The 14,029-nt window shown below is 46.5% G+C and overlaps 1 protein-coding gene and 2 pseudogenes across 1 annotated transcript; all 3 read left to right on the top strand.

Annotated features, from left to right (window-relative positions):
- The first annotated feature begins 3,077 nt into the window (after window positions 1-3,077).
- Window positions 3,078-4,083, top strand: LOC139786947 (uncharacterized). The gene is made up of 2 exons (XM_071726042.1): window positions 3,078-3,428; window positions 3,501-4,083. The coding sequence occupies exons 1-2, from the start codon at window positions 3,361-3,363 to the stop codon at window positions 4,072-4,074; spliced, it is 642 nt and encodes a 213-aa protein (XP_071582143.1). The 5' UTR covers window positions 3,078-3,360; the 3' UTR covers window positions 4,075-4,083.
- A 602-nt stretch (window positions 4,084-4,685) lies between these two features.
- Window positions 4,686-6,949, top strand: LOC139786949 (KH domain-containing protein akap-1-like; annotated as a pseudogene).
- A 1,424-nt stretch (window positions 6,950-8,373) lies between these two features.
- Window positions 8,374-12,701, top strand: LOC139786948 (low-density lipoprotein receptor-related protein 2-like; annotated as a pseudogene).
- The last annotated feature ends 1,328 nt before the right edge of the window (window positions 12,702-14,029 follow it).

Genomic DNA, 14,029 nt, shown 5'->3' with positions numbered 1-14,029 from the left:
CCCATTGAAAATCTGCGTAAGGCAATGGTTGACACATTGCCCAGCCGTATAAGTTGTTTACGTCAAAATACATCAGATATGACGACGGTTTCGATGGATCGTACGACTGCATGTACTTGTTGTTGGCCAGCGCGTATCTGTTTGAACATTGACTCAAACCGCCGCGTATACCGCGTTCGATAAACATGACCATGTCAATGTCGGTGAGCAATTCGAAATTGATACGCGTATGCTTCAACATAGCGTCCCACGTAAAACCTGGTAGAGTATAATAATATGCCGGATCGAGTCCATAACTCGCGACGCAGCTATCGCGAAAATTTTCAAAGATATCGGCCAACAGCAAGACATCGGTTTTGAGATATAAATCGCTGTAGTCACCGAGCGTTCGAATGGAGAACCGCTGCCAGACGTTGACGGCGTGCGCGTAATCGCTCTCGGATACGGTGTCACCTGTCAATGAACTATAAAACGAGTCGCGCGGTGGTAAACACGAGTCCTCCAACTTTTCGACGCAGTCAATGTACTCATACGGAAATACGCCTTTTCGTGTCAGCAAATCAAAATTTTCTGCGGATATTTTACAAAATTCGCGTTGCAATATTCGCAGTTTATCCTTGCTTAGATAAGATGCCAATTTGTTGAGACTAGCGGTGAGAAACTTGTACGAATCGATAAATCGCAATTTGACGCAAGTTTTCTTATCTTTATCTTCGGTGCTTTTAACGTTTTTTGTAAATGAAATGTATTTCTCTTTTGTAATTGGGAGCAAGTCTACATGTCCTTCGTACGCTGTTGCTATTTCCGTTATAATAAAATGTGCGTCGTAGCCAGATAAATTATGAAAAACTATGGGAATGCAATGCGAATCTTTGTAGTTTAGATTACAGTTTGAGTGCGCGGGACCTCTGTACTGACCGGTCAGATGACAATGATCGCGTACTCGCACGTCGTCTGGCTCGAACGGTTTTTCGCACACGTGACAGTGCGTTGCGCTGTTAAACTTTTCCCACTCGTCTCGCGTGAAATTCGCCATGGGTATATTAGTGGACAAGATTGTCTTTACGTCGTGAGCTAAACGTCTTAGCTCCTCAGCGAACCACGCGACGCAATCCTTATCGCGACGAAACCGATACATTGATAGCGAGTCGTCGTACGAGCAGCGCACGTAGTACCCTATGCTAAACACGCGATGATGTTGATATGTGTACCTGGACGTTTCCGGATCCGCTTCCATCTTCTCCAGGGTACATTCAAGGTCGGCGTATACGATAAACGGAACTCGTTCCTTCCTGCCGTGATTTTTAAAGGCCAACCACTTGTCGTTATCGCTCGGTAACTTGATCGCGCAGTCGTTCATCTCCTGACAGTCGACGGTGTGGGCTTCCAATTTCTCGCTGGAGCTGAAGTAGTGCAAGCATCTGTAAATAAAGAATTTTTTTTAAATATATTTTTACGTAAAAATTATTTTTATTATTTATTAGAATGTATACTCACCGATCGCAAAAGTATTTTTTGTTCTTTTTCTTGCTCAATTGCGAGCTCACGAGGCGGGACAGGTTCTTGATCCATGCAAAATGTCCCACGTTGTCGTCCTGCATGTACAGCAGATTTACATGTCTGTTCATCTTTCGACCAGTAACCCGTATTGGCAAGATCGCAAGTTCCTTGTTTTTTTTCTCGATACCGTACACATTGATGGAGATGTCGTTGTGATCTTCAAACCGTTTAATTTGATCCAACGTCATTGGAAATTTAATGTTTGTAAGATTTAGCACCGACGTGTAATGAGGATACGACGATTGCAGATCTGCATTTCTTTGGGTTGGATGCAGAGCAGCCACCACTGACCATGCGAAACATGCATTGCCCATTGATCGCACGTTTATCACCGCTCTCTTCATTTTAATTTCTCGCGGTATTTCCACAAAACACCCCGCGTGCAATGGATTATATTTGTTTATGTTAACTGTCAAATTAAGTATACGCGACAACGCCCATCCGCTATCACGTTCCTGGAATTCCTCCAGCGATGCTAGGGTAGGCTCGATGACGTGTCGCTTGTACCACTCACACAGATCGGACTCACGAAAGAGTTCATAGTTTCTCGTTGCGATACTTTTATTCGCGCGTTTGTCACCCGCAACAAATTCACCATTAAACATTGTGTTTATTTTTACATTGTCATGTCGTTGCATGACGTTCCGCACATGAATGAGTACAATGTCTCTCGCATCTTTGAGAAATTGATGAGGGTCGATGTGTTTGGAATTTATTACCACACCGGTCAGTATACGACTTTCAAAAGCCGTATCTATCTCGCGCCATCTGAGTCCTGTCTCACTCGCACTGTATCCTGCACCCACATGCACAAAACGTTGACGTACCGAGTCTTTCAGACCTTCGAGTCGTGCGATACAGGCGACCAACGACTGTTTGAGACCGATCGATAATCGTGGCCGTTTAATTCGGCTTTGTTCTTCCAACGATTCGATAAACTCGTCGCATCGTTGCTCCCACGCGGCAAAGTCTTCCCTCGAATTTAAAAGGGTGGATTGGTCCAACAACTCTTGCTCCATGTTCCTCTTTCTGACACAATTTGTTGCACTCGCGACTTCCAGTCCTCGACTACTAAGCGTATCACCCAGATTCATCAATTTATATTCTACTAATGATGCATCGTTTGTTTTTTATCATATCTAATTTTATCTCAGCATCCGTACATTTACGCCTTCCGAAAAATCTACGATTTGCAGTTTTGCACGTGTGCGATGAAATCATTGCGAGACACGTATGTTCATGAAAACGATATCGCGCCATTGACTTTCGGTGATTTGATCTGTATCAATGCAGCAGCCGTACATCGGCGCTATTTGCAAAATTTGCAGTTTTGCACGTGTCCGATGAAATCATCGCGAGACATGTATGTTCTTGAAAACAATAACGCCCCATTGACTTATGTAAAATTGCAGAATTTGCAGTTTTGCACGTGTTCGATAAAATCATCGCGAGACACGTCGCGACATGTTCCTGAAAACAATATCGCGCAATTGACTTATGCGAAATTGCAAAATTTGCAGTTTTGCACGTGTTCGGTGAAATCATTGCGAGACACGTATGCTTTTGAAAATAAATCATATTTGATGCTATTGCCCGATGAGGTGATCTCATCACGAATGTTCTTGACAAAGATATCTCATTTAACATATATGTGGTGGTGGTCACCATGCAGCAGCAGCCGTACAATGGCGCTATTTGCAAGATTCGCATTTTTGTACGTATAAATAGTCTACGAGGATTCTAGAGCGCAGTCAAGAGTTTGATACGGTTCGAGTACGTCGCAAACAGCCTCCAGTTACGATGTACACTCATGGTGCGAACTACTACGTTCCGATTCAGGATGAAACGTGCGAGAAACAGCACAATGAGTAAGTACCGCTAATTTTCGTATATGCTTGTGCAAAAAAAAAACTTTTATAAACATAATTGTATTTTTTCAGTTTTGATAAACCCCGCTACACGCCTCGTATTTTGGGAAGGAGATTTGCCTTGACATCGACAGCGTATAAATTTTTGGATGTCGGAATCAACGCGGGACCTATGTCCTCTGTGGATATACATATTGGTGATAACCGAGGCAATCGGATAATTCTGCCTCATGCAACGTGGGTGACATTCATCGAAAAACGTGCAGATATTCAGCGACTCGTGCAGTCATCGGCGCCATCATCGCTAGCGTTTCGAGATCTGGAACTCGTTAAAATACGTGACGCAGATATTGTAAAGTTGACATCGTGCGACACCAGCCTGTACATGAAACCGTCAACCGTACTCTTCCTGTTCGAACTAGAACATTGCGTCGAAAATGTATATTTTCAACTATGTCAAAATGTTCACGGCGTAAGTGAAAAATTTAAACAATTTGTAACAATTTTACGTCAAAATTGTATTACCGATAAATGTAATGCAGTTAGAAGCTTGCATGAAGTTTATGATAAAAATTCGCTAATAGATTGCGAACTGTTGGCGTATGCTGCCGATACTATTGTGTATAATGCGCTACATGATAAATAAATGCATATAATATGGTTAAAAAAAAATTTTAATTATTTTTCCTTTTCATTTACCGTTCATCTCATTCCCTATCATTAGAATTAAACTGTCTTCGTTTATCGTTTACTTAAATGTAATATTAAAAATTAAATATATATATTAAGGGGATGCTGGAGCCGCAGGCGAACTCGATCAGCGTCGATAAAGAAGTGCTCACCGAGTATATCTGTCCTTGTATAGACAAAGATATAGACAAGGATAGCACGCTACATTGCACGCACACATACGCACGATACACATCGACATTATACTTTTATATTACGCTTCCAAATCTTGATTTGAGGGATTTATCGATGTTTTTATTGTTGTGCAATTCAGGGGAACTTGTTTTCGCGTTCGTACCAATGGTATATCTCTTATATGAAATACATCTTGTGACGAGCTGACAGCTCGCCGCTACTCGAGACGCCATATTGGGATAAAAGTAGATAAGGAAATCTGTACTTCCGTAATTTTTTCTCGTTTTCTATATAAAATCGGAGTTCCCCTGAATTATTAATGTATGTACTGCAATTCTGGAGAAGGATTTTTAATTCTGTCAAATATTAACGACGCTACGTGCCGACAACAAAATGCCGGTAAAACAGACGGCTCCAGCATCCCCTTAAGATCTAAACTATTAAATATCGTCGGCGAAGAAAAGATATGCGATCGTGGGCGAGAACGCGAACGGGGCCGGGAGCGAAAGAGACCGCGAACGGGGGAGAGGGATCGCGCGCGACCGTGAAGACGCGCGCGAACGGGGGACGGGGGCGCGAGAGAACATCTACGAGGGGGAGATAACGCGAGCGGGAGCGTGCCGTGTGACGTCACGCGGACCGACGCGGCCGTTGCACGCGGACTCCGCGGCGCGGCGAAAACGCGGTCGCCCCTCCCCGCGGCGCGGCGAAAAGGCGAACGAGGGTCCCCTCACCCCGCGGACCCCTCTCCCGCGGCGCCCGAAAACGCGGTTCCCCCCTCCCCCGCCCGCGGCGCCCGAAAACGCGGTTCCCCCTCCCCCGCCCGCGGCGCCCGAAAACGCGGTTCCCCCCTCCCCCGCCCGCGGCGCCCGAAAACGCGGTTCCCCCTCCCCCGCCCGCGGCGCCCGAAAACGCGGTTCCCCCCTCCCCCGCCCGCGGCGCGGCAAACAACGCGGTTCCCCCCCTCCCCCTCCTCGCGGCGCCCGAAAACGCGGTACCCCCCCCCCGCGGTATACCCCCCGCCCCTCACCCCCCCTCGCCCACATTTCATTTAGAACCCGCCTAGCTTACCTACTGATCTGTATCTATATGCACGTGTGACAGGCACTAATTTTCTGAAGAATCTCGTATTTTTTATCTCTAAATTTTTATTTCTTCATACAGGTGGAAGTATTAACGGATGCAGGAGGGATAGTACCGCACCAACAATGTATGACTTTGCTATACCGCAACATTTAATAGGCAGATTGATTGGCCGTCACGGTAGCTTCTTACACAGTATTCGAACGAAGGCAAATGTCGGTAAAACAACGATCATCCTTGCGATGGTGATCATAAGATTTGCTCGATACGAGGCAGTGTTGAGGGAATTAATATCGCGCTTAAAATGGTAAGGAAGAAGTTTCTGGAGAAAAGGTTTCCGCAAGTAACATTAGCGGAGATCGCGACAATAGCCGAGGTGATCGAAGAAGTTGTGTATAATGTCCCGATTCAACGGCCCCTGTCCCTGGTTGAGAGTGTTAATAATGACATTAATATCTCTCACACTGTCAAGCCAAATTGGCTCTTCGTTCAGCTTCCGACTCATTCATCATTTCTCCTTTTGCAAAATTTGGAAGACAGCTTGATGTATTGGTTGGTATAACAATGAATTGCTGCCAATTCCAGATGTATTGAACAGTAAGTGTTAATCTTAACACGGTGAATAAAAAAGAAATCAGGATATTCTGATTATACAATACATTTTTACTTTGTAGAGGATGATTACGTGGCTATATATTGGAGCGACAAATGGATTAGAAAGATGCATTGAACGTCCAGATCCATCGGGAGAGAGAAGCGTAGTACGATTACTCGATCATGGTGGTTACTGGCAGTTTAGTAATTCGTAATGTAGGCCATTGATATATAATTATTTGAGCCTACCCTTCCAAGCCATCGAAATCTTTTTAGCAAATATTCAGCCAAAGAACGGTAACTATATATTGACGTTATTTATACTATTCTTCCAGATTATACATCTCTACTCAAAATTATTTATCTTTGGATACGTAATTATACTTTGATGTTACTCTTTTGCAGGTAAATGGTCGACAGAAGCTTACAATGTGGTACAAAATTGTTCTTCAAAGGGAGTTGCTGCCCAAACTCAGATTGAAGGTCGCATTCAAACTAATATTTATGCAAATATTTATTTTATGATACAAAATTATGAGGTAAGTAGTTATTATTATCCAATCTTCGAAAATCTCTTTGCAGATGCGCAAATTAATTAAAATTAATTGATTTTTTAAAGCTAATTTCCCTTACTGAAGAACTGGTAATGAACGGACATGCTGAACAAGTAGGCATGGGACCAGATGAATGAAGCCAGAAACACTTAAATCCATCTGTACATAAGAGTTGTCAAGAAACTCTACAATTTTCACGCATAATCCGCGATTCTTAGTCAGTATGGACTAGAGTTTAATACAATCGCCATTGATGATCCCCTTTAATCGCGTCAAAATTGATTATTTCACTTTTTGACTTCGTTCTTTACTCATGTTGTAAAATAGTTTTCCGATTGTGTAGAATATTTTTATTTAGAAAGAAATTTATAAAGATTGTTATATTGATCGTAGAGTAGAGAAAACAATAAAACTTAACATTTTACAAAGTAGTGTCACATTTAAACTAGAACATTGTATCGAATAACTCAGACAAATTAGGAAATTCGTTTCTACGTGACTCATGTCTATTTCTGATTGGGGACGAATCGAGAACTCATTGAAATAATTTAATTTCTTTTCACGTTTAAATTTAAGTCATCGTAGATTAAACTTGTTACCTTAGAAGTTATTGTTAAATGGCGCGAAGAGTCGTCAGTCGCCCGATGATTGCGACCGTGTAGACGTCGCACGCACGAGCCATGAATTGAGCTCGCGTTCGCTCGTGCCGCGTCGTCGTTTTACCTTTTTTTTTTAATTTTATCCCGTTGCGCGCGCACATTTTTTTTTATTTTACCCTACGTCCTCACGCGCGGGACAAACTCGCGAGTTCTTCGAACGGGAAAAATCTTGGAGGGAAGTGCCGCGGAGATCTGGAGGATACGCGTAAAACATATATTTGCGTGCAAAGTGCGTGCAACCTCTGGTGACTCCTCTCTCTCTCTCTCTCTCTCTCTCTCTCTCTCTCTCTCTCTCTCTCTCTCTCCTCTCCTCTCTCTCTCTCTCTCTCTCTCTTGGAAGGAGCGCGGGTGAAAGAGAGCGAGGGATAGAGAGAAGTGCAGAAGACGAGAAGACAAAAGGGAAGAAAAAGGAGTGAAAGGGGAGAGGGACAGCGGCGTGCGATGGCTGTGCGGCCACGCATCGGCCCTTCCGGTGGTGAACGCGCTTCCGGAGGTGCCGGCAACCACCTCGCCCGCGCCGGGATACCCACCGTGCGATGGACCGCCAGGAGCACGCTCGTCGCCGCCGCGGCGTTTGCCGTCCTCCTCGGCTTCGCCGACGTCGCGGCCATCCGATCGGGCGATGGCTGCGGGAATAACATGTTCAGGTGCAACGATGGCAAATGTATACAGTCGATTCTTGTGTGCGATTACCGCGGAGACTGCGACGACAACAGCGATGAAATGCAGTCGTGTCCACCGCCCGACTGCGAGATCGGCCAGATCACGTGTGGCCAGTACAGTTTCAACAAGACGTACTGTATACCACCGCACCAACGGTGCGATATGACCGTCGATTGCGTCGACGGCACTGATGAAGACGGCTGCACATACAGGAAGTGCCAGCCGGATGACTTCAGGTGCGTTGGGACCACGCCGGAACTTTGCATACCCAAAGAAAAGAAGTGCGACGGTTACCTGGACTGCCGGAACGGCAGGGACGAGGAAAGATGCGAGAATAATATGAAGCCGGCCTGCCGATTGGATCAATTCAGGTGCAACACCACGCAACGCTGCGTCGAGCAGAGCGCGAGGTGCAATCATTGGGACGACTGCGGTGACAACAGCGACGAGGAACACTGCAGTTTCCCACCTTGCACCAGTGATCAGTTCCGATGCGCCAATGCGCTCTGCATTCCCATAGCATATTAATGCGATGGTTATAAAGACTGCCAGGATGGTTCCGACGAGAAGTCCTGCACAATGACAGTCTGTCCAGGAAACAAATTCATATGTCCGAAAGGTGCACCGGATGGAAAACCATTATGCATCAATCGATCTCACAAGGGGAGGACCAGGTAGTGCCCTCACCGATTTACATAAATTTTTAATATGTTGTAGGGTTAACCCCCCACTAATTAATGGTAAAGTGGCACGATGCAATACTCGAGCATTCGCAAGATATTTGCATCGAAATTTACTTATTTAGTCCATTCGCCAGGTCGATTGAGCATTTTTATCGAGGTTGATGGCTTAAGTTAATGTTTTTTTATGTTTTTTGAGTCGTAGAACAAGAATCTGTAAATAGTTTTTTCGTAAGTTGATGCAATAAAAAATTATTAACAATTTATTTGTTTAAATTGCCCTAGCGATCAAACTATACATCCTATAAAAAAATAAACTAGAGAAAATTTGTTCCTCTTTTCACGACGAACAAAATGGCGTTTGAATTTTTCCAAAATCTTCATTATTGACGGAAATATGTCAATTTTTAGGTAATTACTGCTTACGCGTCGCGGAGTACTCTAGGCGTGCGCGCTCGCGCTCAATTGTACCACACGAGTTTTGCTCTTTTAATTTTAATTTGATTTATTTTTTTGCTCCTTTTTTATCCTTTTTTGCTCCTAGGGTACTCCGCGACGCGTAGGCAGTAATTACCTAAAAATTGACATATTTCCGTCAATAATGAAGATTTTGGAAAAATTCGAACGCCATTTTGTTCGTCGTGAAAAGAGGAACAAATTTTCTCGAGTTCATTTTTTATAGGATGTATAGTTTGATCGCTAGGGCAATTTAAACAAATAAATTGTTAATAATGTTTTATTGCATCGTCTTACGAAAAAACTATTTACAGATTCTTGTTCTACGACCCAAAAAACATAAAAAAAAACATTAACTTAAGCCATCAACCTCGATAAAAATGCTCAATCGACCTGGCGAATGGACTAAATAAGTAAATTTCGATGCGAATATCTTGCGAATGCTCGAGTATTGCATCGTGCCACTTTACCATTAATTAGTGGGGGGTTAACCCTACAACATATTAAAAATTTATTTAAATTGGTGAGGGCACTACCTGGTCCTCCCCTTGTCAGTTGTGCGATGAAAAACCGGATTGCGAGGACGGGGCGGACGAGGAGGCGGCATGTTCGACGAGCATGTGCGGCTCACTTGGTTGCCAACATAAATGTCAAGCATCTCCGACCGGAGGGACTTGCTACTGCCCGGAGGGAAGAATCCTCGCCAATGATTCGCGGACCTGCATTGATCGAGACGAATGCTCCGAGTGGGGCTTCTGCGAGCAGCTGTGCGAGAACACTGACGGCTGGTACACGTGTCACTGCGCGCCCGGCTATATTCTTCACGGGCACAACCAATGTCGCGTCCAGAACATCTCCGCCCTGGAGCTTCTGCTCGCGCAGGATCGCGCGATATGGCGGTTGAGCGCGACCGGCGAGGATCGAAAGATAATCGCCAACACTACCGGCGCGAGCGGGGTGGATTACCTGTACTCGCGAAATCTCCTCTTCTGGAGCGACATGAAGACGCGAAAGGTTCACTCGGAATCCCTCAACCCCGGTAGCGACACGCCGGCCAAGGTGGACATCAGTATGGCGGGCTCCTGGGGACCCGTGTCCATCGCGATAGACTGGATCGGCGACAAGCTCTACGTCGCGGATTCCATCGTGCAAAAGGTAGACGTGTTCGAGCTGGACGGACGTTACCACGGGATCGTGGTGGGCTCCAATATCACCAGCCCGACCGACATCGCGCTGGATCCCACGAGGGGCCTCATGTTCATCGCCGACAGCAAGCAGGTCCTGCGCACCAACATGGACGGTACCAACGCGTTCCCCGTCGTCTCCGAGGCAGCCTATAAAGTCTCCGGCGTGGCCGCTGACATCATTGCCAAGAGAATCTACTGGTGTGACTCTCTGTTGGATTACATCGAAACTGCAGACTACAGAGGTCACAACAGAGTAATGATTCTCAGAGGTTCTCAAGTGCCATCCGCAATCAGACTCACTCTCTTCGAGAACAGGATATTCTGGACGGACGCCGCCAAGCAGGCCGTCATGAGCGTCGATAAGACTCAAGGAGATTATTCCATCCAAAGTGTATTTAAGGTACGCGACGCCAAAGCTATAAAAGCCTTGCATCCACTCTCGCAACCTAGCGTCTCCAATCCCTGCGGCAATAATAACGGCGGCTGTCAGCACATGTGCATCGTCACGGCCTCCAGCGATCAAAACAATCGATTAGGCTATCGCTGCGCTTGCCACATTGGATGGCGATTGGCACACGACATGAGGAACTGCAACTTGGTGCAGGAGTTCCTCATGTATTCGCAGCAGAGGTTCATTAAAGGCCGCGTGCTCAATCCCGTGATGGAAGGCTTTAGGGATGCTATCCTGCCGGTGGTGTCCAGACGGGCACGATTCGTTGGATTGGACTACGACGCGCACGACCAGTACATCTATTACAGCGATGTTCTTCAGGACGTCATATACAGGGTACACCAGAACGCGACCGGACGCGAAATTGTCCTGGCTAGTCAAAATGAGGGGGTGGAAGGACTTGCGGTCGATTGGGCCGCGAAGAACTTGTACTACATTGATTCACGTAAAGGCACGCTAAATGTGCTCAGCACTCGGAATGTCACGTATCGGCGAACACTATTGAAAAATCTGAAGCGTCCTCGCGCAATCGTAATCCATCCGAACCAAGGTTACATCTTCTTCTCGGAATGAGACCGTCCGGCCAACATCAGCAGAGCTCACGCTGACGGCTCCAGCTTGGTCGTCTTCAAAAATCTAACTCTGGGCTGGCCAAACGGACTGGCGATCGATTTCAATAAAGATCGATTGTACTGGTGTGACGCTCTTCTAGACCACGTGCAGCATTCGAATCTAGACGGTACGGATGTGCGAACGGTGAACTCCAGACTAATCCGACATCCGTTTTCCATCGCCATCCACGAGAACTGGATGTACATCACCGACTGGCGTCTCGACGCCATTATTCGGCTGCACAAAGAAACCGGCGAGCAGGAAGCTATCTTGGTCCGTGAGCCCGCTACCAACAGACTTTACGGCGTGAAGGTCTTCAGTCGTGACATCCAGAAGACGACGAGTGCCCACCCTTGCAGTATTAATAACGGCGGTTGCGAGAAACTTTGCTTCGCTATTCCGGATAACTCTTCGCGCTCTGACGCTATCACGTTCCCTGGCACGCAACATATGCCGAAACTCACTAGTGTATGCGGATGTTTTTATGGAGAACGTCTTCAGAGCAATGGCAGGAGTTGCGCAGCGGATCCGGACGGGGAACCGCCTCTGCAAGCGTGTCCACATACGTGGGATTTCACTTGCGCGAACCAGAGATGTGTCCCGAAATCCTGGGTGTGCGACGGCGAGAACGACTGCCTCGACAACAGTGACGAGATGCAAAACTGCACAAAACCGACGTGCAGCGCGAACGAGTTCCAATGCAAGTCCGGTCGTTGCGTACCGATGACGTTCCACTGCGATTCCGAGAACGATTGTGGCGATTACAGTGACGAGATGGGCTGCCCGAATGTGACCTGCAGCGCTAATCAATTCGCCTGCGCCAATAATCGCTGCATCCCCGCAACTTGGAAATGCGATTCCGAGAACGACTGCGGCGACAGCTCCGACGAAGGCGAGTTCTGCGCAGCTAAAACTTGCTCGTACTTCCAGTTCACGTGCCCACGCTCCGGCCACTGTATACCGCAGTCCTGGGTGTGCGACGGCGACAGCGACTGCTTTGACCAACAGGACGAGATGGATTGCCCACCGGTCACCTGTCTCAGTACGCAATTTACGTGCGCGGATCAGAAGATGTGCGTTTTAGCGTCGTATAAGTGCGACGGCATTAGTGATTGCAATGATGGATCGGACGAAGTAGGTTGCCCATCGCTGGCGCCAGATCAGTGTAACACCGACAAGCAGTTCCAGTGTGTTAGTTCAGCTATCTGTATACCGAGAAGCTGGTACTGCGACGGTACCGCCGATTGCCCGGACAAGTTTGACGAGCCGGAGTCGTGCGGAAAGGTCGACTGTCAGACTGGATTTTTCAGGTGCCGGAACGAGAGATGTGTGTTTAAGGCGTATATCTGTGATGGAAAGTCTCGGGCCGAGATATCGCCCGGGTGGAGCACCCGCCAGCCCGATCCAAGGTGCTGGTCCTCGCCGTCCGGCGTTCCCCAACTAGTCGGGGGGCCTTCATCCGCCGGATGATCCGCGCCCGGCCGTATCGCGGCCACGGTCCCCGCGGCGGTGGAACTCGGTGGAGCTCTTCTTTCCCCGCTCCCCCGAGGGGGGAGGTTGCACCCCGGCCGATAGGGCGGGAAACATGGGCGTCCATGTCGGGGTAACCCAAAATGACCTGGAGACGCCGTCGGGAGATCCGGGAAGAGTTTTCTTTTCTGTATAAGCGTTTGAGTTCCCTGGAAACCTCTAGCAGGGAGATAGGGTTTGGAACGCGTCGAGGGGATTGGGCCCCTCGGACCTTGAAAATCCAGGAAAGGGCCACGTGGAGGTGTCGCGCCGGTTCGTACCCATATCCGCAGCAGGTCTCCAAGGTAAAGAGCCTCTAGTCGATAGACTAGACTGTAATGCAATGGTCGTCTATAATGATAAGATAGATTGATAGAAGATAATGATAGTGATAGAAGAGAAGAAAGTTGTGTCCCTGTGAAGGGGGAGTGAATTTTATGTGTGGTGAAGTTTTCTGAACACAATTCCTCATAAATAAAAAATAGAAGAGCGGGATATCTCCTCCAACACAGGGCTTTCCTTCTTCGTGATATTGCTAATGTAGATATAATAGCTGTAATTACGCACTATAAAGCACATGCGTAGCTTTATACCGCATGTATATAGTTAACACCACCCAGTAGTCCTAACGTGGGCCAACCGGCAAGGGAAAGATGGGAACCAGTGGAACTACAGCTGGATTATTGGAGTAAACAGACTCAAGGTGAAAAGGGAAAGAGTACGTTACGTCAAGCATTCAGAGCGTTGCACGTGCAAAGACTTCCCTCATTAGGCGAAGTTCCCGGACATCACTTATCTATGAATTTCACGACAAAAGAGAAAAAGCAAAAAATAATGAGATTAGGTAAAAAGAAGGAAAAAGAAAAAGAAAATGAACCAAAAAGTCAATCGGTGGACGGTGTGACACGCCTCATATGTTCTGCGAAAACACACAACATTCCATTAAGAGTGGGCATTGATGGTACCGAGTGGTATGGTGTAAAATTCTTCCAACTATCAGCGCAATGGCAAACGCACATCAAGACGTTTCCAATAGCATTATTGGAATATAATCCACAACAACAGACTTCGACTACTACATAAATTTCAGTTATTAAAATGAGACTTCTAGCGATTTGCGTATTTTGCAGCATCGTCAATAACAATAACATTTGACTCGTTTTATATGCATACCCGATAACCATCAACTTCTTAAGACTGCCCAGTAAGAATTAGAATATAGTAAATGCTATGAATTCCCATATTCGAAATGCCCGTTACATTCATTTCGCTGTAACGGTTTTTTTTTT

This window comes from Temnothorax nylanderi, unplaced genomic scaffold, assembly GCF_030848795.1.
Source record: "Temnothorax nylanderi isolate EJ_2023f unplaced genomic scaffold, tnyl_v1.0 TNYL_tig1208_pilon, whole genome shotgun sequence".
Lineage (NCBI taxonomy): Eukaryota > Metazoa > Arthropoda > Insecta > Hymenoptera > Formicidae > Temnothorax > Temnothorax nylanderi.
This window is presented reverse-complemented; position numbering and strand designations above follow the sequence as displayed.